Raw genomic sequence first — 24,198 nt, 5'->3', positions numbered from 1 at the left:
AGCAATGAAATAGTTCGAAAGTAGTCCGTGATGTAACCGCATAATAATTTCTACTACTATTGGAACATATGGGCCGGCTATCTCATAAGGAAGAGTGCAAAAGCTCATTATGACATTATTTGACCTTACTAATTCTTCTCCAATTCGCATGATTTCAGTAGGAGATTTTATTTTATTTGCACATACCACCAAGTGGAAATGACTTTTTATTGGTGAACTATCAGTATTCATTAATTGCACAGTTTTTTCATCACCATATGTTGGCAATCAGCGTGACAACTGCCCAAATTTGCTTAGCAGTATAAAAATCTCTTTACATCAAATTGGCTTACAGTACATAACGATACTAGAAGAAATTCCTTTAATTAATTAAGCATTTCTCTTATAGCGATTTTTTTCATCTTTTAATTAAAAGATAATAAAAACTAGTAAGTAAAGAATTTATTAATATTTTCTCTGTAAGCTGCTTTTTTAATACATACCTGAACCTGTTATCGAAAAACATGAACTGATTTGTAGGTATGGCAGAAAAGAACGTCATCGGAAAGTGGAAGCTAGTACGAAGCGATGAAAACTTTGAGAACTACATGACCCAAATAGGTAAAATGATGTTAATGGATGGTCTTTAATTTACTATATTAGCCATGTTTAATTAATTATCGATACAATTTAATCGCTGTTTTAGAAAACTCTGATTTCCTGATAGATAGTTCCAGATTCTCTTTAAAATGTTAATAGATTTTCAAAGATGACCCAGTAAAAATTAATTTATGAGTATAATACTAGGAATATTAATTAAATAAATTTCCTAACTGAAATTAAAGTAATATACCATGCAATTCTGAATAACATTGACAAAATTTCATCCCTTCACTTTGAATTAGTTCTTAGAATTCATCTTCAGTAAAAGTTTCAAAATAAAGGAAGAAATATCTTTGCATAAGATTAGCAAGCTAACACTAAAATTCTTACCATTCTTATTTAGGTATTGGAAAAGTAGGGAGAGCATGGAGAAAAAAATATAAGCCAACTCAGATTATTGTTAAGTTAGGTAACAAAATGGCAATCAGAACAACAAATGGTTTATTCGTCAATCTAGCTGAATTTGAACTTGGTGAAGAGCTTACAGAGAAAACCGTTAAGGGTGAAGTAGTGAAGGTAAATTGATAATGCTAGCATGTATTTGAAAAAGGCTATTCGCACCGGTTTCGTGTATTGAGTCTAATGGCTTGGCAGCACTAACTGAAAGCCGACCAAATTATACTGTATTGATCCTAACTTAGTGTGAAGTGACTGTGATAAATTTTAAAGTAAAAAGTAAAAGTATAGTACATGAAGTATTACGAGCGAGAGTCGACTAGTATTTAACACTAGTCTAACTAAATCACAGAGTTAGAAAAAATTCTATGCTAAATTATTTTGTCAGTACAATGTTGTAAAATTCTATTGGTTTCTTGCTACAAAAATGGACGTTATTTAATTAATTTTTAAACTGATAAAAGAATCTACCCTAAGCTTATAGCAATATACTTATATCGATGTAACTTCCATATTTACACTTTTTATTACCAATAATGAAATGGTTACGTTAGTAAGTATGATTACTAATGAGATAAAGAAGTATCTAGAATATAAAAAACGTTTCTATTTATCGCATATTAAAATCTGTATCTTTGTAATAATATATTAACCTTCTATTTGGTAAAGTCTTGACTAGATGTTACATTTTTGAACTTACCATGCCGTCAAGTTTAGACATATTCACTGTTAATATACTATATAACCCAACTTAGATGGCTTATTCTAACTTATAACGTTACCGTCTATTAGCTCGGATGGAAATATTTAATACATTTCGTTACATCTATTTCAAGACAACTTATACCTTTGAAGGCGATGACGAACAAACTTTAACGTCCACGTCTAATGGTAGCAAGCATGGTATTCTAAAAACTGAGAGGGTAGTAGAAGGTTCGGAAATGGTCCATGTAAGTAGTCGAAATCTAGTGATTAAATTATCCGAAAATAAGAGTTACATATTTCAATTCTCTTTATAGTCCCAGGATATATTATAATTATGCACTATACTTTACGTTGAAATTGTTCTGTATATTGATATCGGTGACCGATATCTGTATTATAGGCAATACTAAATATAGTACTGATAGTCTTAGATAACATTTATAATGCCCAATGAAGGGTCGATATTTTATCCTCTCAGTGCATTAAAGATTTTAAACTTTTATTTCAATGATAAGTAAATATAGTTAATAATGAACTATAATAGTGAGAATGAAGCGCTGCGTACTTATAACTTAGCCTAAATAACAATAGTGTAGCTCATTATAGATAGACTGTTATTGCAAACAGGTATTTTTCATGAAGTACTGTCAAATAACTTTATTGTGTAAGCTTCAGTAATAAAAACTACGACAGTATCTAGATATCTATCGAAGTAAACGTCCTACCGCTTGATAAACTTTTAATACGGACAACCGTGTTAGCAAATTTGTATAAGCAGCTACCGATTGTAAAGTGTAGGTTATACGTTCCTGTATGGCATGCTTAGCGTAAAGCAGTAGCCTATGTACTATCATTGACTTCGATATAGCAACATATCAGACACTTGTCACTTTGTCACCGGTAGGAAAATATAGAAATATGTTATTGAGGTATAAAACTCAGCTCTATGTAACAGTGAACATAATTTCAATCACAGATGTATTTATCCATCTCAAATTCCGGAGTTATAGATCTTACCTTGATTCATACAGCATACTTCAATTTTACAGAAACTAAGATAATAAGGATCTAATTAACGTTAAGACTACTTTATTCGATATTATCAACATACTAGTAACCTAAAAAATTGAAGGTCTTAATTATGATGATGGTAAAAATTTTAACGAGATGATGGTTATGTATTTCACTGTTATAGACATTAACAATCTGTGATATTGTTTGCAAACGATATTACAAGAAAGTGGGCGAAGCTCCTCCATTTGAAAAAGTTATTCCGCCGAAGCCCGGAAGTGCTGATGCTCCAGCATCAGAACATGATGCAAATGAAGAAAAAGAAGATCAGGAAGATTAAACCGCATTAAATTGAAACTAAATACGATTTGCAAACTGAATTAATCAATATTACTATTATAATCACATGAAATTTTCGCTTTATCTTTAGTATCAATATATTACCGATATAGATAAATTGATTAAATTCAAATGGATTAATAAGTTTGAAGGTTCGGTATAGCTCGCTAAATATTCATGATAATCGATAGATAATTAATTTGTCGTAGCACACTGTTAGTATAAAATCTAAGGATAAACATAAGAAACCCTTCTATGCTTAATTTGTTGTTACTAACAATTTTTGGATTAGTAGGATATCCATGATTGAGTGATAAATATTATTATAATCTAAAGCTACAATAATTCAATTTTCTTCAAGTGACTTATTTATTTGTGATAAAACATCATTATTATTTACCTTAAGTAAAAAGGTCGAACAATAATAACAAGACAATTATATTTAAATCTTTGATCGCTATTTGAAAACAGAAATGAATACACTATTATTTCTCAGCAATTATAGCATTGAAGATGTTTACATTTATTAGAGTAATACATAAATAATTAATGTGTGCTGATCAAAATTTAAATTATGATAACAGCAAAGGGTTTATAATAAATTTATAAAGATCAGAATTTTTGCTACTTTTGCAAGAATAAAGCTACTAATGTTTGGTCAGTAAAGAATTAATTAAATCAGCTATAGGAATATACCGAGAATATTTTATTCAAGTACGGTACCCGAGTGTATCGCGAATAAATTTATTAATATTGAATGAAACTATTATAGAATAATCTCAATAAATATTAGTAAATAAGCAGTGTTTACAAACCTGTCCTATAAAATGTTCTCAATTTATCAATATCTTGCGAGCTATACATTATGTACGGTACTTTTCATGCATTTAATTTTCCAAGTACACAGTATTTATAGAGTACCAATTATAATTCACTCGTATGGCTATCAACCTATAGAACAGATATCATTATAGTATTACTAGATTTTAAATTTTAGAAGTAAATTATCGTTTTTTCAGATAGAGCTATTTTTTGATGATTTAGACATTTTTACAATCAAAAAATTGTAACCATATATGAACCATAAAAGATCATTCTAAAAACTTCAGTATAGGAAATAAAATAAGTCTTCTAACATGCAAGTTATATTGTATTGCTCGTTAGCGGCTTATTACTATTACTGCTATTAAATTCTTTAATTTGACGTTTACAATAAAGTAGCCAACTAATAAACGATCGAATTGACGGAGTGTTTATATCAATTAATAATGATGCTTTATTGTATTTAATCAAACATTATAGAAGTATCCAATCTTTATGCGTAAAAATTTATCAACGATGTTTGCTCCCGGTCTCTATAGGAATTAATTCAGAATACGACTAATAATATATTAAGAGCTACCAACGTGTCCAAAATCTGTAATCTAATATGAGCAAGTGCAATTAATTAAAATTTATGTTCATGATTGTCATAAACCGATTGAAGCTAGTCGATGAATGAAATACGGAACGTTCTCTATGGTACTTTCACGATTATGTTCTTATTCTGTTTTGTTATAGAAACGCTTACAGGAAACGCCATCGTATGTAAATTCCTACGCAAGATAAAAAGCTTATTAAATATTACTAAATGCCTAGAACGTTCGGTATCAGCTAAGAACTGAAATTTAATTTCATGGCAAATTTAAATATTATAATCATGAAATACGATTGAAAAAATCAATATAATAACATCTTACATGAACCATTTGAGAGCCTTCCATAACTCTGCTATTAAAACATGGTTTCTTAGACCCTTTAATGCTGTCCAACAGCTTGCCATCTTCGTATGTCATGGTTCCCTATCGTCCAGTACATTAAAATTATCATAACATAAAGATTTTATTTGATTTTATGCTTAATGAGAAAACTGATTTTCCCTAACAATCTATGAAATAGATGTGTACCATTATATTCGTAGGTATCATTAATGTAAAGTTTAATATAATCTGCTAATAAATAGGAGCCTGTGATATGATTACATTATAAACAATGTTTGGGAAATGGCATTCTAGAAGATAATACCAGCAGCACAACTTAAATGTTGCACGCTCCGTTAAAAGTTATTATTCTTCCGTTAATGATAGGAAAAATTGCATTAAGTATCGAAGTAGGAACATTCGATACAATTAACTTCATAATGCTGTCGTAATATCTTCACTTCCATATCTAGCGTAGTGTAGCAACTAATGAGCATACGTCATCAAAGAGCCATCTGCTCATCTTAACAGTAAAACAATTCACGCCACGTAACTTTGTGCATTGCGATTTTAAGTAGTTGCGTACATTTCAGATATTAGCTCTAACCTTGACTTTCTCTCCTTCTAAAAGCTCTTCATCAATTTCTTCTCCCAAAATATATGTATCTGTCTTAGTCAGAACTCGAGACCAAATTTTGATATAGACCTTATTAGATTCCTGACATTGTATGGTCTGTTCAACGTGACTGGTTTTCTTGGCTAATTGGCGCTTAATTATATTTATACCTAAAAAGTTTTCAATCAGGAAGTGCATAGATTATTTGCCGGATAAAATAAATTATTTTAGCTTTATAAATTAGTTTGTAATTTTTAAGAATTCAAATCGAACAAATGCATTTGAAATAGAAATTGATAAGTAGTTTTTTTATTGTAATATTAATGGAAGATCAGCAGATCCAAACACGTGTTGATGCTTTATTACGGCAATATACTTACAAATTACCGCATATTACGTCAATTTTCGTATGCATACAAGTAGCAGCTATATCATATTATATTGTAATGTACAATTTAATGATATTGAAATTTCTAAATGGTCAATTTTGAATAGCAGCAACATTTATTGTATCGGCTTGTCCCTCTTTACTATTCAGTGCACTCGCATCGTGCAGCTAAACGGTCATGCTGTTAAAAGCTTAAATCTCAAGTATTGTAGTAAAGTTGATCAATGTCATAAAATAATATTGAGAAATAATGAAGTTTTTCAAGTTATGTTTTCAACATAGCAGTCATAGGGTTATCTGTCATCCACGATTTCATGCTAACAATTGTCATCATAAGAAAGAATCGCATGTAAATGCCATACAACAAACTTTAACTATCGATTTGGGTATTTTGTATTAATTGTCTAATCAGTTGAGGTACGTGAAGTAGCTTCTACATGTAGTGCAATTTGTAAAATTCGTAACATTGCGGTGATATATGAAGAAATCAAATCGTTTGAAATATTAGTTTTTCTAAAATGGAAGTAAAGGAGAAATCCTCCAGGTAGATTTTATCTGTAATGCCACAGGCCCGATTAAAACCGTATGAAAATCTAGTAAAAATTCTCGCCGTATGTGAGTCTACAAGATTGGGTCATCAATTCCCTCTCAACTTGACTTTTGTTGAGATTAGTAGTTACAAAAGTTTGAACGCTATATCTCCGTATTTACCTGTGGCCTTCAAATAATCATCGAAATTTTCAGTTCGATCAAGGCGCCATTTGCCAACTAAAGGATTTTCAGAGTTAAATTCTGCCATACTGATGTTATAAAAACTTTGCTTTGAACACGTGCAGGTCAAACCAGAATAGGAACGAAGCTATGTCCACGTTACTACTGCAATCTAGCATATGACAAGGAAATTTTTAAGTCAGTTCTTTTTATGATACGAAATTATGAAATTAAGTACGTTTATAAATACTTGCTACGTTTTATCTGTCAGGGCTTTCTTAATTGCTTAAATCAATCAATAGATAACAATTACTGTATTTAGCAATTCTAAGACTGCTATATAATTCTTATAATGATATTTACGGTGGCCCGCTGAGTAATTCTTAGTAAAGGCCCGTCCTATATCAGATGAAATGTAGTTTCTGGTAACAGTTACTGAAAGAAATGCTGGTGCGTTCAATAGCATTGGCTATAGCCAATTCTGTAAGTTTTATTGCGTAATATATCTTCAACGCATATGAGCGATGCAATTTTAATAATAGTAGACTATACATAAATGCAAACTAGATTTTAATAATTTAATTAAAAATAATAAGAACCGAACAAATCATAGAGGAACCATCTACGCATATTAATCATATGTAGAATATTATCGACAGAATTTCTGGTAGGAACCACCCAAGATATTAGGGATTAATTGTTTTTATTGATTTTACTATTCCCGTATCACAAAAATGCAATATGTTTATTGCTAAGTTAATCAATAATTAATATGAGGATAATTCATTTTGTCAGGCTGTAAAATAATTCACTCTACGCTAATCACTAACTGAACCTCGAGGTAATATAAGTAAATGATTTAAAATCTATATAGCCGTATAATATTAATCGATATATTTAATAAATTATAACTTAACTCTGTAGAGCTTGGATACAAACGTACTGTACTGAATATGCAATTCACAATACTTATAACCGTCATCGACTGAAGGGCAGAGATAAAACATCAATAGCCAATCAATTGCTTTACATTAACATATATTGAAAGCTACCCCGGGGCGCTCTATCATCAATTTACCATGTTGAAAATATTCTTCTTTAGAACATGCTAGGAAATTTATAGTACACATATGCTTTGTTCTACGCCTGGGTGAAGTTAGGAATAAAATATTTTCTCGTAGTATTATTTTATCCTCTTATTAAAATATTAAACGTAATAGTATTGGATGCGAAAACTCCTAGATTATCCAATTTACATTTGCAATCAAAGTTTTTAATACTTTTCACGGCTGAACGAGTTAGTTAACCAATATTAAGGGTCGTATATTCGTTATTGATTCCGCTGTGACTGCTTTAATTCGTATAAGCTTGCTATGGCGTTTATAGAGTTTATAAGTCCTACCATCCAGAACGGAGGGGTAGTGGCATTCGAGCTGATCTTACCAGTATATATCCCATAAAAGGTTATCTTACGGATTTGTGCAATTCTTACAACTCGCCTTATTTATCCTCGAGCTATAGCATGCGAATATCTATTTTTATACACACAGTAAGTTTAAACTATAGCACGATGCACCAATCACTGCTATCGATTAACTCTTTCAGAAAGATATACTTACTGTTGCAATTCACTATTACTCTATCGTTGGTATGTACTACATTATTAGTATTTATACTCAAGTTTTGCTGCTATCACAATTTAGGGTGTTATCTCTTCTGAAACTGAATCTTTAATGTATAGAAAATGTAGTACATATGTTCGCTATCAAAAATACTCTTCGTTAAAGAAACATCCCGCAATTAATCTATCGGTACCGCTAATCTCAGTTCTTAGCAAAATATTGATAAAACACTAACTGAGCAGTCCCTTTTAGCAAAGACTACTGCAAGTTTGAATTTATTCCATACGTCAGACCTTAGGGATTTAATTGAAATAAACGGTTCAACGATAGGAATCCAGAATAATGTATGAATACCTAAGATTATAATCCATTTATTATAAAATTTAAGTTTTTCGTTCTTTTATATTTATACCGGACTACTTTGAGCTTATTAGAAAGTAATAGGTACATATAATACAGTTACATGCAACTGTGATTGTGCGTAATCAAAAGATTAGCGATAATTTAATGAGTTCATTTAGCAATTAAACGCGTGAATGCAACATTTACGTTTTAAAAATACTAATTTTATTAAATTAGCATCTGATGGTGCTAAAACATCTCCATTGTACTGGATACTACAAAAATAAGCATCATTACAGTTACTTAAAAGTAATTTAAGGATTTACGTACCAGCTTTGCTATTCACTCACTTCTTTAAATTTAACATTGGGCAATTTACATGAACTAAAATGTTGTACTATATACCAATGGGTAATACAGAAATTTCAGTACATAGATTTCTCCGTATTTTATTATCAAATGTATAATTGACATTCATGACTTTCTTGAAGTCCTAGGTTATAGCATGCGTATGTCCCTAGCTCAGTAATGTAACAGCAAGACTTTTCTTAGATTGGATGATGCCTTTAACGTGATATTAGTGATGAAGTGCGCCTTCAATAGCTGTCAATTAAGAAACGAAAGCGCAAACGCACTGTATAAATTATACTTGATACGCGTATTTATATTGAACCAGTTCATAATGAAGATAATCATATGCGCAGCACGCATATTGAATCTTTAAGAAGAAGAATGATTTAGATGAAAAATCTATTACAGTTTATTGATAATAAATCTATAATTTGATAGGATTTCTCTAGGATATGTGCTTCATATTTGTCACCTATGCAATTAAGGACGACGTTATCACATTTTATGTCTATAACAATTCATACTACTCATGGTTCCTTTCATGCCGATAATCAATCTACCAGTCTACTTATAGTACGGTCTTATTCTCAAACTTTAAAAGTTTTGAGATATTAATTGACGCATATTTTAGTAAATGATATTTTCAATAATTGGGTATAGTATCGATTAGTATTTAAAATAATGATCATCTATTAAATGTTCAAACTAATTACGAATTATGAATTGCTAAAAACAGTATAAGAAATTTGGTGATAATATAGTTTATTCGTCTTTTAAACCGATTTAGTATTATTCTACTCCTAACAAAGTTGCTGTTCAATCACTCGAAGCTAATATAAGATATACCATACCAAAATTAATTAAAACACTCGCAATACCAATAGAAAAGGCTATTCGAAGCTGGGATTAAGAATGAATAGCATTGCAACGACAATGAATAAAAATACTAGTGAAGTCCATAATAGATAAAGCAGAAGATCGAAATAAGAAAGTTTAAGGTTAGACTTTAATGATAGTAAATCCTCTACTATCCAGACCACAACAATAATCACAACATCAGTAGCACACACTAACAGCAACAGTTAAATAAATAACAATATCAAGGCTAAAGAGGATAGAAACCTCGAAATGACATAAACTTTACTAAGAACTTCACTCATCAAGGTTCTATCCTCAATAAATATTAGTAGTCCTACCTACTTACTACTTTCCTAATTTTTTAAAACTACAATTATGTAATTCGTGGAATCAAGATATTGTTAAAGCTGTATAAAATACTTTATTCCATTCTGTTGTAAAAACGTTTGCAGGTTGTACCGGAATAATGAAATTCCTAATGAATTAAGTATAACAGAATAAATAAATGAAACATTTTCGATATTTTCTTCGAATATGAATAGGTTAAATGTCACAAATTATTTTAAAACGCCTGGAATAGCTTTCTAAACTTTAAGCTAGTGTCATTGAATATGGAATGCTTATCACAGAGCTACTCACATGTACGAGGTTGTCTCCCTCTATGTATCTGATAGTATAAGCTGGGCTCTTTTTAGTTCCCGCCATAGTGTTGGTCAATTTGGTTCCATCAAATGTCATAGTACCCTAGCAAATTAGAAAATTACTCTTATTCTTTCGGAACTTAATAAAGACTTTAGCGATCATTGAAGACGCCTTCGAAATACAGTTTACAAATGCTTATAGGAAGCCCTTTATGGACCAATTTATGTTAACTTTCAAATATTATAATACATGATTTCTAAAGTCAGCTAGTACCACTTTAGAAATTTTAAGGTGCATCAATTCCATCTAATCTTACAAATAGAGATGAATGTGGTATATTTTATTATTCTTGTATGAACAGATATGCATATACTTAAGCATTCACAAAGGATATCGTATTTGGTATTAATGACATAACATCGTGTACAGTTATTATCATTTTAAGTCAGTTTAAATTGCAGAGTAATAGAATAGACCGATATCGAATTATGCAGTTACGATACTTCGAAGAACTCTCAAATTGTCTTACAATGTAGTAACACTCGCATAGTCTAGTACTGGAATAGCACATTAGTAAATGTGTATTTGTACATACTTATGCTACTAAATAATCTATGCGTTATTAACAGAAATAAATTATGCATTGGAGTGGTTTGTCTTAATACAAGCTAATTAACAAAAAAGTTCCGCAAACAAACTTTAATCAGAAATAATATAATATTCCTAATGCTTAAAATTTAGAGTATATCACGTATTAAAGAAGGAGATGAATGCTGCACTGTTAAAAGTATGGTCTAGGAGCATCTCGTTACACTTAATAATTTTAATGGTATTATACACCGAGTACTTTCTAATGATCATGAATAGTAACTCGAATGATTCAGATACTGTTGTAAAAATGCCGTAGTGCATTTGAAAACCGTAACAAATGGTATTATTGAGAAACTAGAAATTGTTTTAATCTCCAGTAATTATATAATTTAACTTGTTGAAATGCGATATATATTTCCGATTGGCATTACGTATGAAGATAGAACAGCCTCCCACGATCGAAATTTGTTCGAATATTGGGCTTAGCATACATTTATAGTAGAGATATAATGGATAAATATAAAAAAATCTCTAAATAGTAATTGCTATTAATTAATTAAATCTTTATAGGTATGTCATACACTCATTAAAATAGAAATGTAGATACTTTACCAATAACATTAGCATTAATTATATCATATCAAGTATTACAATATAAAGATCCGAAATCATCCGTTATTATAATGTACTAAAAACTTTTACCTTCACTTTCTCGCCTTCCAAGGTTTCTTCATCAATCGCTTCATCAATTACATAAGTATCTTCCTTGGTAAGTACACGTGACCAAATTTTAATAGCGACCTTATTACCATCTAGGCATTTAATGGTTTGCTCAATGTGGGAGGTCCGTTTGGCTAGTTGCCTCTTAATAGCGCCAACACCTATAGACATTAAATTGGTTCTTTAGCTACAGCTATTCTAAAATTGTATCGTAATCTTAACGTTACTACATAGGATTTGACTGATTGATATCGATGCTCACGTTACAGTCTACTTTCTTATAGAAAATATACCTATTATAGTTATCAATTAAATTTAGCCTACAGATTCATAATTTAGCTTTGTGTCTTTGTTTAAGCGCGTCGTAAAGTATATGACGTAAGATCGTAATACCATCGAAATCTGAGAAGCAGGCTGATGAATCTTACAGAAAAAGCTTAACGAAAGCATACTAAAAATTTTTCATAAAAACGAGAAATTTAAAAATTACAGGCTATGATAGATATACTCCGATAATAGAATTATTGAATTTTCATTCTTTTACTCCTAAGTAATTTTTTCCTTTTTTTGTAATTAAAGCTATAGAAATATCGCAATATACTTGCATATTTAACGGTCCTTAAACAGTTAGACGTTAACTTAATTTTCTATCTGAAATTAAAGTCTAAGAAAGTATGTTTACGGCTATGTTAGTGGGAAGAAAAGTGGGCATGAAGGTAGCATCGATTTAACTAAAAGAGAGCAAATGTTAATTCTGATACGTTCAAAGAAAAATTTACAGCTTCTTCAAGGGTTACTGGAAGATCGAATCGTCTTTTTAGCATAGATTCGAAGTTGACAATGAATTCTAATAATTGCAGGGTTTTATAACAGCAGTAGTATTATAAAAGCGAATGAAAAATTTTTTATTTTGACTACACTTCCTGATTCTTTCGATATCAATAAAAGCATGGTCTTAGTCCTAAAGGTAAAATTTATGATAATATATTGTCCTTTTAGTGAGAAAAAATTGAATCTCTTTTGACTCATTAAGGTAATGATTTTCCATCATGCAGGGTTACTGGATATAGCATATAGACAAACCTGCAGCTTTCAAGTATTCTTCAAAATTTTCACTATGGTCAAGTTTCCACTTGCCGCATATGGGATTATCGCTACTGAAGGTCGCCATTTTTTCACATTCGAGACGAACACCCTAGCTCTTCCAAGGAGAATGCACGATCCAGTCACATATGTTTCGTTTATATACTATCTTGCATATCGCATATGGCGTTTAATATGCGCCTTTGCTTTATTCTACATTTTTGTCTTTACTTTATGCAGTACATTAACAGTACTTTGTATACGTACATACTGATATTTTAAGCACTATTAAGCTAAACAAGAGATACGTATATCCGTTTACTTAATAACGGTATCTGTAGGCAGACGCGCATACTTTAGCACAATCATCATTAAGGTCATGTTTGCCTAGAAGGAATTACCCGTAGTATTGGAATTACCGTATAAATAACCTCCTGGATCAGAGGTATCACTTTGAATTCTAAAGGTAATTTAACCATAGATTTCGTCATTGAATAATGAAATCTTATTAATTTTCGAAATGCTTTATGAACTGCAATCGAAATAAGATTACGTAGCAACTTTTTGGTTATTGCTTTAACTTCAACGGTAAGGCTCATACCGTACTGTATGGAACCTATAGAAACTTAAAAAATCCTTGAAAAGTTCTGAGGAAATTCAGGCCACAAATTTTTTTCGGGTAGCTACTCCGTAATTGGCAAATAATTAGCATATAATAATTCCAGTAAAATAATTCATATTTGTAATATGTGTTATATGTACAATATCATATTGCTACAATGCGTTCACTTTATTTTAAACCAGTAAAAGGAATATCAGGAAAACAATTACCGGAACCAATATATTAATAGTACGCAATCAAAAGGAAGTTTAAAGACTGACGTAGTAATGGTGTTGTATCTGAGATTACGAGTGTAATACATGTGGCTGTTGTGTACATAACATTTTCATTAATATCTCACTTGAGAAGATTTGTGTAATTCAATTGACAAAATATAAATATTGTAACATATGCTCATATCGTATAACCTCCCAGTTACTGAAGATTGTTACTAGCTATAATTCAACTTTAAAGGAATTTGAAAGTGATTTAGCAAACAAGTCAATTATTCAACACGGAAATAAATCGAACCTATATTACCTATAAACGTAGCTTTAACGTTCTACTAGATCCGCTTTGGCTATTGTACAGTATATTTGTTTATGGTATCAATACTTAATTTTATATACACAATGCCAATTACTAATCAGCAGCGATAGGTAATATTATATCAATTAATTACAGACTTACTAATTTCATTTGGCAGGCGCATTCCTCTGGAATATCTAGATTTACAAAGCACAGCTTACTAATTTTAGGAGTGATGACATCGTAGAACGAATCTAACAATTATCATCCTTAAAGTCTTGTTACTAAGAATTGGCAATTATTTCACTATCCTACAGAAAAAATTTTGATATTTCATTCTTGCAATAACTCGAAAGTTATCTTTGTGCAATTGCGCTGTCAAAGTAGTAAATTAGACAAAATCATTTATTTTTGTTTTTACAGTGATGGTACACTGTGCCGGATAAAATGCCGTACTTAGATTATAAGTGGAGTTTACACTCTGCCATTTCTGACTATTTTGATTATGTGCCTAACGTTTGACTTCAGTAATATGCCGCATGCGGCGTTAGAGTTAAAATGTTTAAAGCACAATACATTTAGTTCTATATTTATAAATCTATTAGATATAAGCTATGAATATTAACTCTTCCTTAGTTCTACTCTTTAAAAGTAGAAATTCACTAGTTTATTTTTATACTCGAAATCCTGTAAGCATTCTTAGTCTAAATCACTTATAAGATGTCTCATTTATGGTCAGGTATCATAGAATGAACATAGTAATCGTAATATCTTTCTAATGTAATAGAGATAAAAGCTATTTTAAATTATAGCGTACATGATGCTTTTTTATATCTAACTAAATTTAAAGATATAAAATATCTTTAGATTTACATAAGCAGCAATAAATCTAGTGATCTAATTAAGGAAATCTTAACCTTTCATACAAAGTAGAAATCTTTAATTAAAAGTTAATTATTCGATAAAGTTTATTCATATAACTGTAAGAACGCTAATTGTTCATGCACAATAGCCTCACTTAAGATTAATAGATCCTTAAAATAAATGCGTCTCACAGTAACTATCTTTGTCAAATACTATTTTCTAAAAAGGCTTTTATTACAAGGTTTTAGGAATAGTAGAGAAATAATTAATCACTAGAAGAATCTAGTCTAAAATCTAAAGTATTCCGAGCTCAAAGCGAAGTGAAGTCGCTTCTCCTCGGTGAGCTCATCTCTGCAGTTCTTATAAATATTTCGTCAAATCCATTTATGACAACTTGATTAATCTACAATCAGACATGAGTCATCAAACAAAATACTTTTCTCTAACAGCACATCATTATTTTCTACGATCTAAATCATTCTACTTAAGATGTCACTACTCTTCTATTAACGTCTAGGCCCTTTCTCCGAAGGGCATCTTAGCAACTACAGTGTTTCTAGCTACGTAAATCTTGTACCATAATTAGTCGACTGGCTGCTATTAGTCAACAACAATTTCTAATATAGTAGTCAGTAATCACCTAATATTAGCTTCACGGTAATATCTATTCAAGGCAACCTAATTATATCAAATATAGCTATCCGTATAATCACGTATGGGTGCGCGACTACAATCCTCTAAAATCAAACTTTAAAAATTTCATATCATCACATAATATGAAGAGCGATACAGCACTTATAATTTCACTAAGCTAGTAAACCAATTGCAAAACACAGTTATTTTTTAGAAGCACTAGCTTAACGTCCTGTCACTTCGTGACAGAGATACTGTGCCACGATTTCAGTATATGTGATGACTTCTAATTACAAGTGATGGCGTTAAATGGAATGACTATGATATCTAACTAGATAATAAGCCATTAAAGGTGTCAAGGAAGTAAATGGTTGTGCATATGAAACTAAACTTTGTGAATTCATTTTTAGCGTTTATTGTCAACGATATAAACAGTAATATAGCATTAGCAGCTATTAGAGAGCTGGCGAATTCTAGCTAAAGAGCAGCTAGATATAAGTATAGATATCTATAGCTAAACATACGCATTGGTCGACAGTCAACAAATATACATATGTATAGCAATTCCCGTTTACTTAGTTGTACGCAGCAGTTAAATTGTACTCTACGTAATTCTACAATCTATTGTGAATAGATTTAGCGACCATAAGTTAGAAAAAAATAGTTTCCCGCTAATTTTAAACGGGGATAAAATGTTAGTAATCTAATAATTTTACTTTTCACCCACCTTGTACATAATGTAACATCACGCGATTATATTCTCATACGATAACGTAAATTTAAAATAATTGCCTTAATATAAAAAATGTAATTGAAGTCTCTTTAAATTTTTGAAATTATAGTTCTATATTAACGGAATGAAAGTTAAAATTATAATCTCCAATGCTTAATTATTTAGTCAATAACTAATGTACTCTAGCGTATATAAATACGCGTACTCAGTTCAATTTTCTGCTGTTTACTGTTCAAATATGTAGGTATTTAGTACACATAATTCTAGAATGAATTTTAAGCTATTTTTAACTTGTTACATACGATAGCCGGCTTTTACAGTAGTGTAAAACTGATAATTTTCTATCCATTACCGATCGCTATACTATAGGAGCCTTTAAGGCAGCAATGTAAACGGTGATCAAATGAAATGCTTTCATTATCGCTCGATCGAATAGAATTAATGTATATGCTTTGGCATGCAGCAATTCATTTACTGATTATTCTTATCTGTAATAAATTAATCTTCGTCCCATGAACAAACAGAATAGTAGATGTCATAATTCGTCTTAGGCATAACTTTAAAATACTGTAAATCGGATGCCGAGGAAATATTATAATCACTTGTTAAGTATGAACTGATACTTAAAAGGATATCAATTATAGCATGTAAACATTATTAATATCCATCAACATTTCCTGGTAGCAGTTGGTTACATTTCAACTTGTAAGTAGTCTAATCGTTAAGGGGATCCAGTATATTTAGTCGGACCGTGGTGCGTGACGTCTGTTTAGGGTGGCAGATACAATACGTTATCTGGCTTTTAATCAGTCATTAAACTGATTTATCTGTATCGAATTATAATGCTGCCTAATAGTATGTAGTATCTATAATTGAATACGATAAAAGAATTTAGTAGCATTATCAAATTAGTTCGGTTCTTCAGTGTAGATGTATAAGCTAAGAATTTGCCAGGTTTAAAGCCAGCCTAATTTTGTAGTACGAGTAAAAGATTTACCAGTAGAAAATTTGCTACGGGTCTCCTATTTAACCCTTAAGTAGAAATGCTTTGTGGGAACGTTATTAACGACATATTCCTATTGTTCAAAGGATTAAGGTTATTACTTAATAACCGATATCAGGTGATAAAGAATCATAGAACTAAATTTAATCGCATCTCTGTAAGTAACTTCTTACATGTATCATATATCCGTCATCGAGGTATCTGACATCATGCTGCGGCTGTCGCGATTCTGTACATCGAATAAAGAGTTTCTCTTCTTCCCAACTCATAATACTCTACATATGCAAAAAATGTCAAAGGCTACATTCAAAACATAGTATTCGTGATCCACTAATACACATACTTACAAAACTAAGCATTAATGATTTAAAGTTGGTAACTAAATATGTAACATGGTATTTATGAGAGGTATACTGAAAGGAAAGAAGAATTGTTATAGTAAATTCTTATCAAAAATATCGTTTCTGATAGTTGAATTCCAGTAGTGGTAAGTTTATTAATAATAAGTATAGGATTTTTAATGTACTACAGTATCGTTTGAAAATATACCAATATAATGGAAAAGTACTCTATCTCAAATGTTCGCGTGTAATTTGATTTCTGTTTTAAATTTTTATTGAATTGTTTTACTTTTACAGACAATCTTTTGCCATAACTCATTCTTAATATGTGAAGTTTAAAACTTAGCCGGATTATAGTATAGGCAAAGTTAAAATTACTGCTTTGAAAGAAATCCAAATTACCGGCAAGTGATCGGTTTTTACTAAACCTTCGTATTTTACCTTGACTCTTTCGCCAACCAAAGTATTCTCAGATAGTTCTTGATCAAGTTTATAAGTGGTCTGTTTTGTAAGAACGGGTGACCAAATTTTACATACAAATGTTTGCAAATCAATTTGGCGGATTTCTTCTTGGATGTTAGTTGTCACCATAGCCAAGTGTCGCTTAACTGAGTTTACCCCTAAAATATTAGAGGAGTAGAAATGAACTTTACTGCTACATGAAGTGATATAATTATCTGGAAAAGATATGCAATATTAATTAATATAGCGAAATGCAAATGACACTTCGGTATTTTATTGTTTCCTGCGTATACCTAACTGTTTCAAATAACAATCATAGTTCTCCGTATGATCTAATTTCCAGGTCCCAACAAGCGGACATTGCGTGTGTGATTTCATAGCTGATAAAGTTAGAAATAAATCTTTCGGGGAAATCTGACGTTTTGATTAAAAACTGTTTTATATTTTTATTCGATTTAAAAAGGGTATTCCTGTACTTGGTTAATATTTAGTAATCTATACATTAATGCATCCCACATTTTTGTATTCCATAGACTAATTATGAACATATGCCAATAAAATGATTTGTTAACAATGTTTACATTATTTTTTTATCTTTTTCCACTTTATAAAAAATGGGTTAGACATATACTGTCTCTCTCTATATATAATATCAGTGCGAACAGGGAAAGTATAATTTTTATCATTGATGCCTATTTTAATAGTGTAAATTTATCGGTTACTGTAACGTAAACACAGATGATTTCATCAATCAATCAAAGGCTTGTTGCAAGGTAGTCGTTAGTCAATGTCAAAGTTAAATTTTAGAAGCTGTATCCAAATATTGTAGATTCCTTTTTATTTAATTGGGATTATAACTAAATACTGGTAGATATCTTCTAGTTATTTCGATACCTCGATGTTCGAAATAAGATTAAATCAATTTTCACATACTCACGGTTTTAACATTAAAAGCCTGTCAGATGCCATTCTCGTACACATTTGTATGGTATTCCCAAAATCATTAGTATAGCAGGCTATAATTATATTTTCACGACGATTTCCTGAAGGCCATTACGGAAGGCGAAACTGAAGTGCATATTACAGTATATGTGATACATGATATATTAATTTTAAAGATGTCATCTTGATATCATGTACGGCATGGCACTTTGGCACCATAGACTAGTGATGATACTTATAGTATGTTGCATCATCACATAATATACTATTCACTAAATATTTTTATTTAACAAGGAAAAGCTCACTTTTTACCAATCATCTTTTATTGTCAGATAAATGCGACTGTAACAGTATCATATAGCAGCTGGCTTTATTATCATACTTGTAAAAATCTTGAAACTTCTTTATAGCTGCAGATACCACTCAACTTAACTACGCGATTCAGCTTTCAAGAAATAATTCGTAATAGCTGCACTCAATGCGAATAGGATTGTTAACCTTTGTATGGCGAAACATTTGAAAAATGAGCATACTATTAGAAAAGTTATAAATGATGAGCAAAGCAGATTCCTCGAATTTGATCCTAAACATGTTACATTTTTACTAGTGAACATTACATTATGCGAAATCTTCTACTGTTACCGGATATTGGTCAATTTACAACTTACAGCAATTTCAAAAAGGCTAGTTACTGCCCTTCGAATGTAAAATATGATTTTGATTAAAAATTTTTCCTATTGATAATACTACTAAAACCAATATATCCGTATATAATGAATTCTTATGAGCTCTTATAGAATCTTCGGCACGTCACATCAGCAACAGTTAGAGTCTACGAAAACCAGATAATAGTTGAAGCATTTCATTAACCGCTTTTATAGTACTGTATAGAACTTTCCTTCGTTCTAAAATTCATAATCTAATCAAGTAACATAGTTGTAGAGTTTATTTAAGACTTACATTGACCATCATGCCATTTTCTACATGTCTCGTATTGGTTAGTGGTTGTTTGCATTCAGTTGATTCTGCTACTAACTTATCACCTTCCCATCTTATGGTAGTCTACGTAAATATTTTTAGTGAAAAATTTTACTGTTAATAAAAGATTCGAATAAATATCTGCAGTTGAGATGTAGACTATGATGAAATTTTTTTAAATGAGATTAAAATTTAATACATAATTTCTGACTGTATCGTAAGGCTTAAATTAAAAATTAAAGAAAGAATTATTTATCTACAATTTTAATAAGATCAGCGTTGTCTACAGCACATCTTATTGAAATACTAATATATAGCAACAAAACGCTATAGCTAATACAGCCAAAACTCGGAAATTATCCTAATAAATTTAATAAAACTTTAGTCATTGGGGTACTTTAACAGCAGGTATAACAGATGTTAAAGATTAAGAGCATAATTAAATACAGTACCTTCACTTTTTCTCCATGCAAAGTCGTCTCCTCGACTGGTTGACCAACGATGAATGTAGTATCTTTTGTAGTTACTGGAGAGGTCATAACAATTCTAATGTTGTCGCCATCGATAGTAATGGTTTGCACTACATTCGTGGTTGCTTTAGCAAGCTTGCGTTTGACGAAGTTAACGCCTAGAAGCATATCACATACAAACAATAAACAATTTTGAATAAAAATTCTGAAAACTTACTTATACTAAATTATAAACGTACAAAGTATCGTGCATGACGACATACGCATAGTGATATCTTGTTTAACATTAACTCGCAGTTCATACTTGCAGTTAGTTGAAATATTATTTTTTACAACGACACCGTAATTTTATTGAACAGACTGGATCTTTTTATGAGTAATTTTACCAGTAATTCTGGAATGTCGATCTTTTAACTATTAATAACATTAAGACGCTAAACTTCTGCACTACAGAAAAATATACGAGTATTGCATAAATAACAATGTTGCGGCTATATTGCTGAAACTTCTGATCTGTAGACTAAGAACAGTCTGAACGAAATGCTTAAAGGTGATTCAATGAGTAATCTGTTACAATGTTTGCTGTTACAGCACTGATAAAGACTTATGCAGCAGTTTGGTTCAAGCATTATTATCATTTCTCAATTTAATCTCGTTGTAGTATCAACAAAATGATGTTTATATCGTTGTAATTAAGAATCATCAGCAATAATTTTTGAACGTGGCATTTTGTTACAGTCCATAGAATCGTAAAGAGCGAGATTTAAACTAGTTTAAGATCATTTGAAAGATCTGCTTTTTAAATACTTATATTCACTTGCCCAATTTCACCATGTATTCTTCAAAGTTTTCACTATGATCCAATTTCCATTTGCGTGCGAGTTCGTTTTCCATTTTAGAAAGATAGCTGCAAAAACTGAAACATCAGGCGAAAAAATCAGCATTAGCGAGATAACTTTTATATACTTGATAATTAATTAATTTTAATTGCAGTAATTATATAATTCGACGATAAATGTTGTCAGCAAACATTATTGCAGCAAATAATTTTATCCACCTTTACTTTAGTTCTAATCTGAAAAGGAATGCTACGCGTTTAATAGAGTTTAGTCGTAAACTTGTCAATTTTTAGCGCTTACTCCAAAAATTGTCTGGTGAGATAAAAATTGTTTTGGAGCTTTTGGAATGTTATATTCAGAAAATGCCTTACTGAACCCGAACAGACGCAATCTGATGAGACATGAACTCATCCATTATTCTGCAACGGAATCGCACAATAAATATTGACTCGTGCGTATGTACCTTTACATTGTATTTTTAAAGAAGGTTAAATATGCATACCGCCTTTTATCTTAATGTGATAACTAACACTGATGAATGTAAGGAGCAAAGTCCATATTCACGTATAAAATCGATTCTTGAAGTACAATGTTTGAGACAAAGATATCAGAAATAGACTGCATTAACTTACCTCTTGCAGATGCTACAGGTTGTATCTAGTGACAGTGACCTCGAATATAACACATATTGGCTTTTACACTTTAATTAAATTGGCTGTTGATGTATGTTACAATTGAAAGGGTATATAGAAAACATGTATTTTATTATCGTACCTTCGTCATTGACAGTAGCTACAATATTACAAGATATCTGGAGTTGCTACAGAAATGTTGCCTACAATTTATGCCGGTAGCCTCTTAATAAATAGATTTTGGTATGCGGTGGAGTTTGTCAGCTTGATTACCTGTTTGCTCTAGTCATACTAGAGCTAGTTTTTAAAAGAAAATAAATGATTCACCCTAGTTGTGTCAGTATACACCTATAGTTTCTCCAATCTATTAGCGATTATTCTGTTGTTGTTTTGCTATGAATATTGGGTTGATATGACTTGAGCTATCATCCTTTGCAAGGGCAATAGATTTCTCATTAATCATAGGTACATACGAGGACATTGATAAAGGTGATATAGTTCTTCGAAAACTTAATTCCTTGATAAAGTTAAAATCTGATATGATATATACGAAGTTTTTAGTACGGACTTATTGAAGCTACATGGAGAATTAAGGATATTGCAATCAGTAACATACGAATATTGTACGTTGCAAAGATTTTAAGCATCACACATAAGGATTGGACTAGTATCACGATGCATCATTAAGTAAATACTTATATGTTAATCATTATTTGCGATGGCTTCAGAATATATGTAAATTTTATATAGTGGAATTAGGAGTATACAATTTTAGTTTTTTAACACATCCCTCCTCCTACTCATAATTTTAGTTGGCTTAATTATAATTTTATTTTACCTTTGGCTACTACACTGCAATCAGTGTAATGAGTCTTAAGAGTCATGAGATCTAATGATATTTGATTTGTTATTAAAGAGACAGTGTATCAGCCTAGGCAGATTGTAATAGATTCACTGAACGGTTGTTGAAGTGTATATTCTTAGCTTCGAAGCACTCAATTTTTTTTAAGTGAAGCCAAATTTTTTAATCTATTGTAATGGATTATATGAATTCACAGTCGTGTATAGTATATCGAATTGCCTACTATGAAAGGATAATTAGTTTGCTGAAATTACAGTAATTCCATATTATCATACACATTTATAACCTCGCTTACTAATTTTACTGACTTTGCCAGCCAATTACGCACGTGAAACAAGGTATCATAACTAATATATTTGTATACACGTGCATTCATACGCATATGTAAATAGGGACTATTACAATCAGAACGATTGGGTATCTCACAATATTTCAACTCTTTGTTTGTAAAGCCGCAGAATGATCGTCCTCTAGATTCTTTACAGAGTAACATCTGAACTTTGGTTAATTAAATTTGGAAATCTTGACAATTAAGAGTACATTAATATGCACATATATTTAAAGGAGAACAATTCTGTTTGGCTCGTCCTTGTAATTTTTTAAATATTTACTAATAAAAAAAGTAGTACGCCTATTAATTATATTAATTATAATTTATTACCGCCTATAATATATCTCCTAAACAAAATTTGTACAACTACTCTTTATACTTTACAAGTACAGTACTTGGTACTACCGTATATCAAATAATCTCCTTTACACGCTATCAACCTTTAAATCTTCCAAAGTTTAAGTTTCATTCTGTGATCATTTCATTTATTAGTGGGTGTGTAACATAAATCATATTGCATAGGAGTACAGTACTATACACACGTATTTACCTATCCTATCGTCAAACAGCGTAATATTTCGTATTTCGTATTTACGCTATCATAACAGTTACGCCAACTCGAACCGATCTGAGCAGTGAAATTTGACACATTGTGAAAGAAAGCATTGCCCATGAATGGAATCTGTTGGTCCAATACTAAGTTATGACGCGACCGTAATAATTACAACAGATGCGGCATCAAACTGGTTGAGTTCGAGCACATTTACATCTACAACAATCGCATACATACGCGTACGAGGGAAAACAAGTGGTTTTCTAAAATGCTATATCCTATATTGGAGAGTTGGTCAATTAATTAATTTTAATTATTAAAGAGATTCTATAATATGCCAGTTATGATAAGTCTAAACTAATTCATATAGTCTATCAGTTGTAACAGCATGTTTTTAATATAAAAGTTTGTGTCTGAATGTATCGAATTTCCATCAGTTACACAATTTCAAAACATTACAATCAGCTTTATGTGTTCAAGACCCTAGTCTCAGAATAGCTAACAATATTATATTATTTTTTATACTTGGTAGATAAAATAGTCAGTTAAACTTAGTGACCTTACGCTGCTTAATGTGCGACTATCTGGAACTAATTTTTAAGTTTGTATACATGAAACACGCCATATGAGAGAGTATTTAAGTGCGCTTATTTCTCATATTAATGAAAAT

At 30.9% G+C, this 24,198-nt stretch overlaps 5 protein-coding genes across 5 annotated transcripts; 1 reads left to right on the top strand and 4 right to left on the bottom strand.

Moving 5' to 3' along the window:
• Positions 1-521: 521 nt before the first annotated feature.
• On the top strand, positions 522-3,094 carry TRIADDRAFT_59086 (uncharacterized protein; the record flags this gene model as incomplete). Its single annotated transcript, XM_002115142.1, has 4 exons — positions 522-600; positions 986-1,158; positions 1,875-1,988; positions 2,939-3,094. 4 exons carry the CDS (start codon positions 522-524, stop codon positions 3,092-3,094), a joined length of 522 nt encoding a protein of 173 aa, XP_002115178.1.
• A 1,390-nt stretch (positions 3,095-4,484) lies between these two features.
• Positions 4,485-6,635, bottom strand: TRIADDRAFT_59085 (uncharacterized protein; the record flags this gene model as incomplete). The annotated part of the gene is made up of 5 exons (XM_002114974.1): positions 4,485-4,517; positions 4,664-4,753; positions 4,833-4,934; positions 5,440-5,618; positions 6,548-6,635. 5 exons carry the CDS (start codon positions 6,633-6,635, stop codon positions 4,485-4,487), a joined length of 492 nt encoding a protein of 163 aa, XP_002115010.1.
• A 2,978-nt stretch (positions 6,636-9,613) lies between these two features.
• On the bottom strand, positions 9,614-12,844 carry TRIADDRAFT_64165 (expressed hypothetical protein; the record flags this gene model as incomplete). Its single annotated transcript, XM_002114973.1, has 4 exons — positions 9,614-10,195; positions 10,360-10,464; positions 11,656-11,834; positions 12,757-12,844. The coding sequence occupies 4 exons, from the start codon at positions 12,842-12,844 to the stop codon at positions 10,142-10,144; spliced, it is 426 nt and encodes a 141-aa protein (XP_002115009.1). The 3' UTR covers positions 9,614-10,141.
• A 4,077-nt stretch (positions 12,845-16,921) lies between these two features.
• On the bottom strand, positions 16,922-18,299 carry TRIADDRAFT_59083 (uncharacterized protein; the record flags this gene model as incomplete). Its single annotated transcript, XM_002114972.1, has 6 exons — positions 16,922-16,981; positions 17,147-17,191; positions 17,292-17,393; positions 17,466-17,531; positions 17,901-18,079; positions 18,215-18,299. The coding sequence occupies 6 exons, from the start codon at positions 18,297-18,299 to the stop codon at positions 16,922-16,924; spliced, it is 537 nt and encodes a 178-aa protein (XP_002115008.1).
• A 973-nt stretch (positions 18,300-19,272) lies between these two features.
• Positions 19,273-22,666, bottom strand: TRIADDRAFT_64164 (uncharacterized protein; the record flags this gene model as incomplete). The annotated part of the gene is made up of 4 exons (XM_002114971.1): positions 19,273-19,446; positions 19,824-19,925; positions 20,294-20,469; positions 22,621-22,666. 4 exons carry the CDS (start codon positions 22,664-22,666, stop codon positions 19,408-19,410), a joined length of 363 nt encoding a protein of 120 aa, XP_002115007.1. The 3' UTR covers positions 19,273-19,407.
• Positions 22,667-24,198: the final 1,532 nt, after the last annotated feature.

The sequence above is a fragment of the Trichoplax adhaerens genome, genomic scaffold (assembly GCF_000150275.1).
Source record: "Trichoplax adhaerens TRIADscaffold_9 genomic scaffold, whole genome shotgun sequence".
NCBI classification, from domain to species: Eukaryota; Metazoa; Placozoa; class Uniplacotomia; order Trichoplacea; family Trichoplacidae; genus Trichoplax; species Trichoplax adhaerens.
The sequence above is the reverse complement of the archived record's forward strand: the minus strand, read 5'-3'. Positions and strand labels throughout refer to the sequence as shown.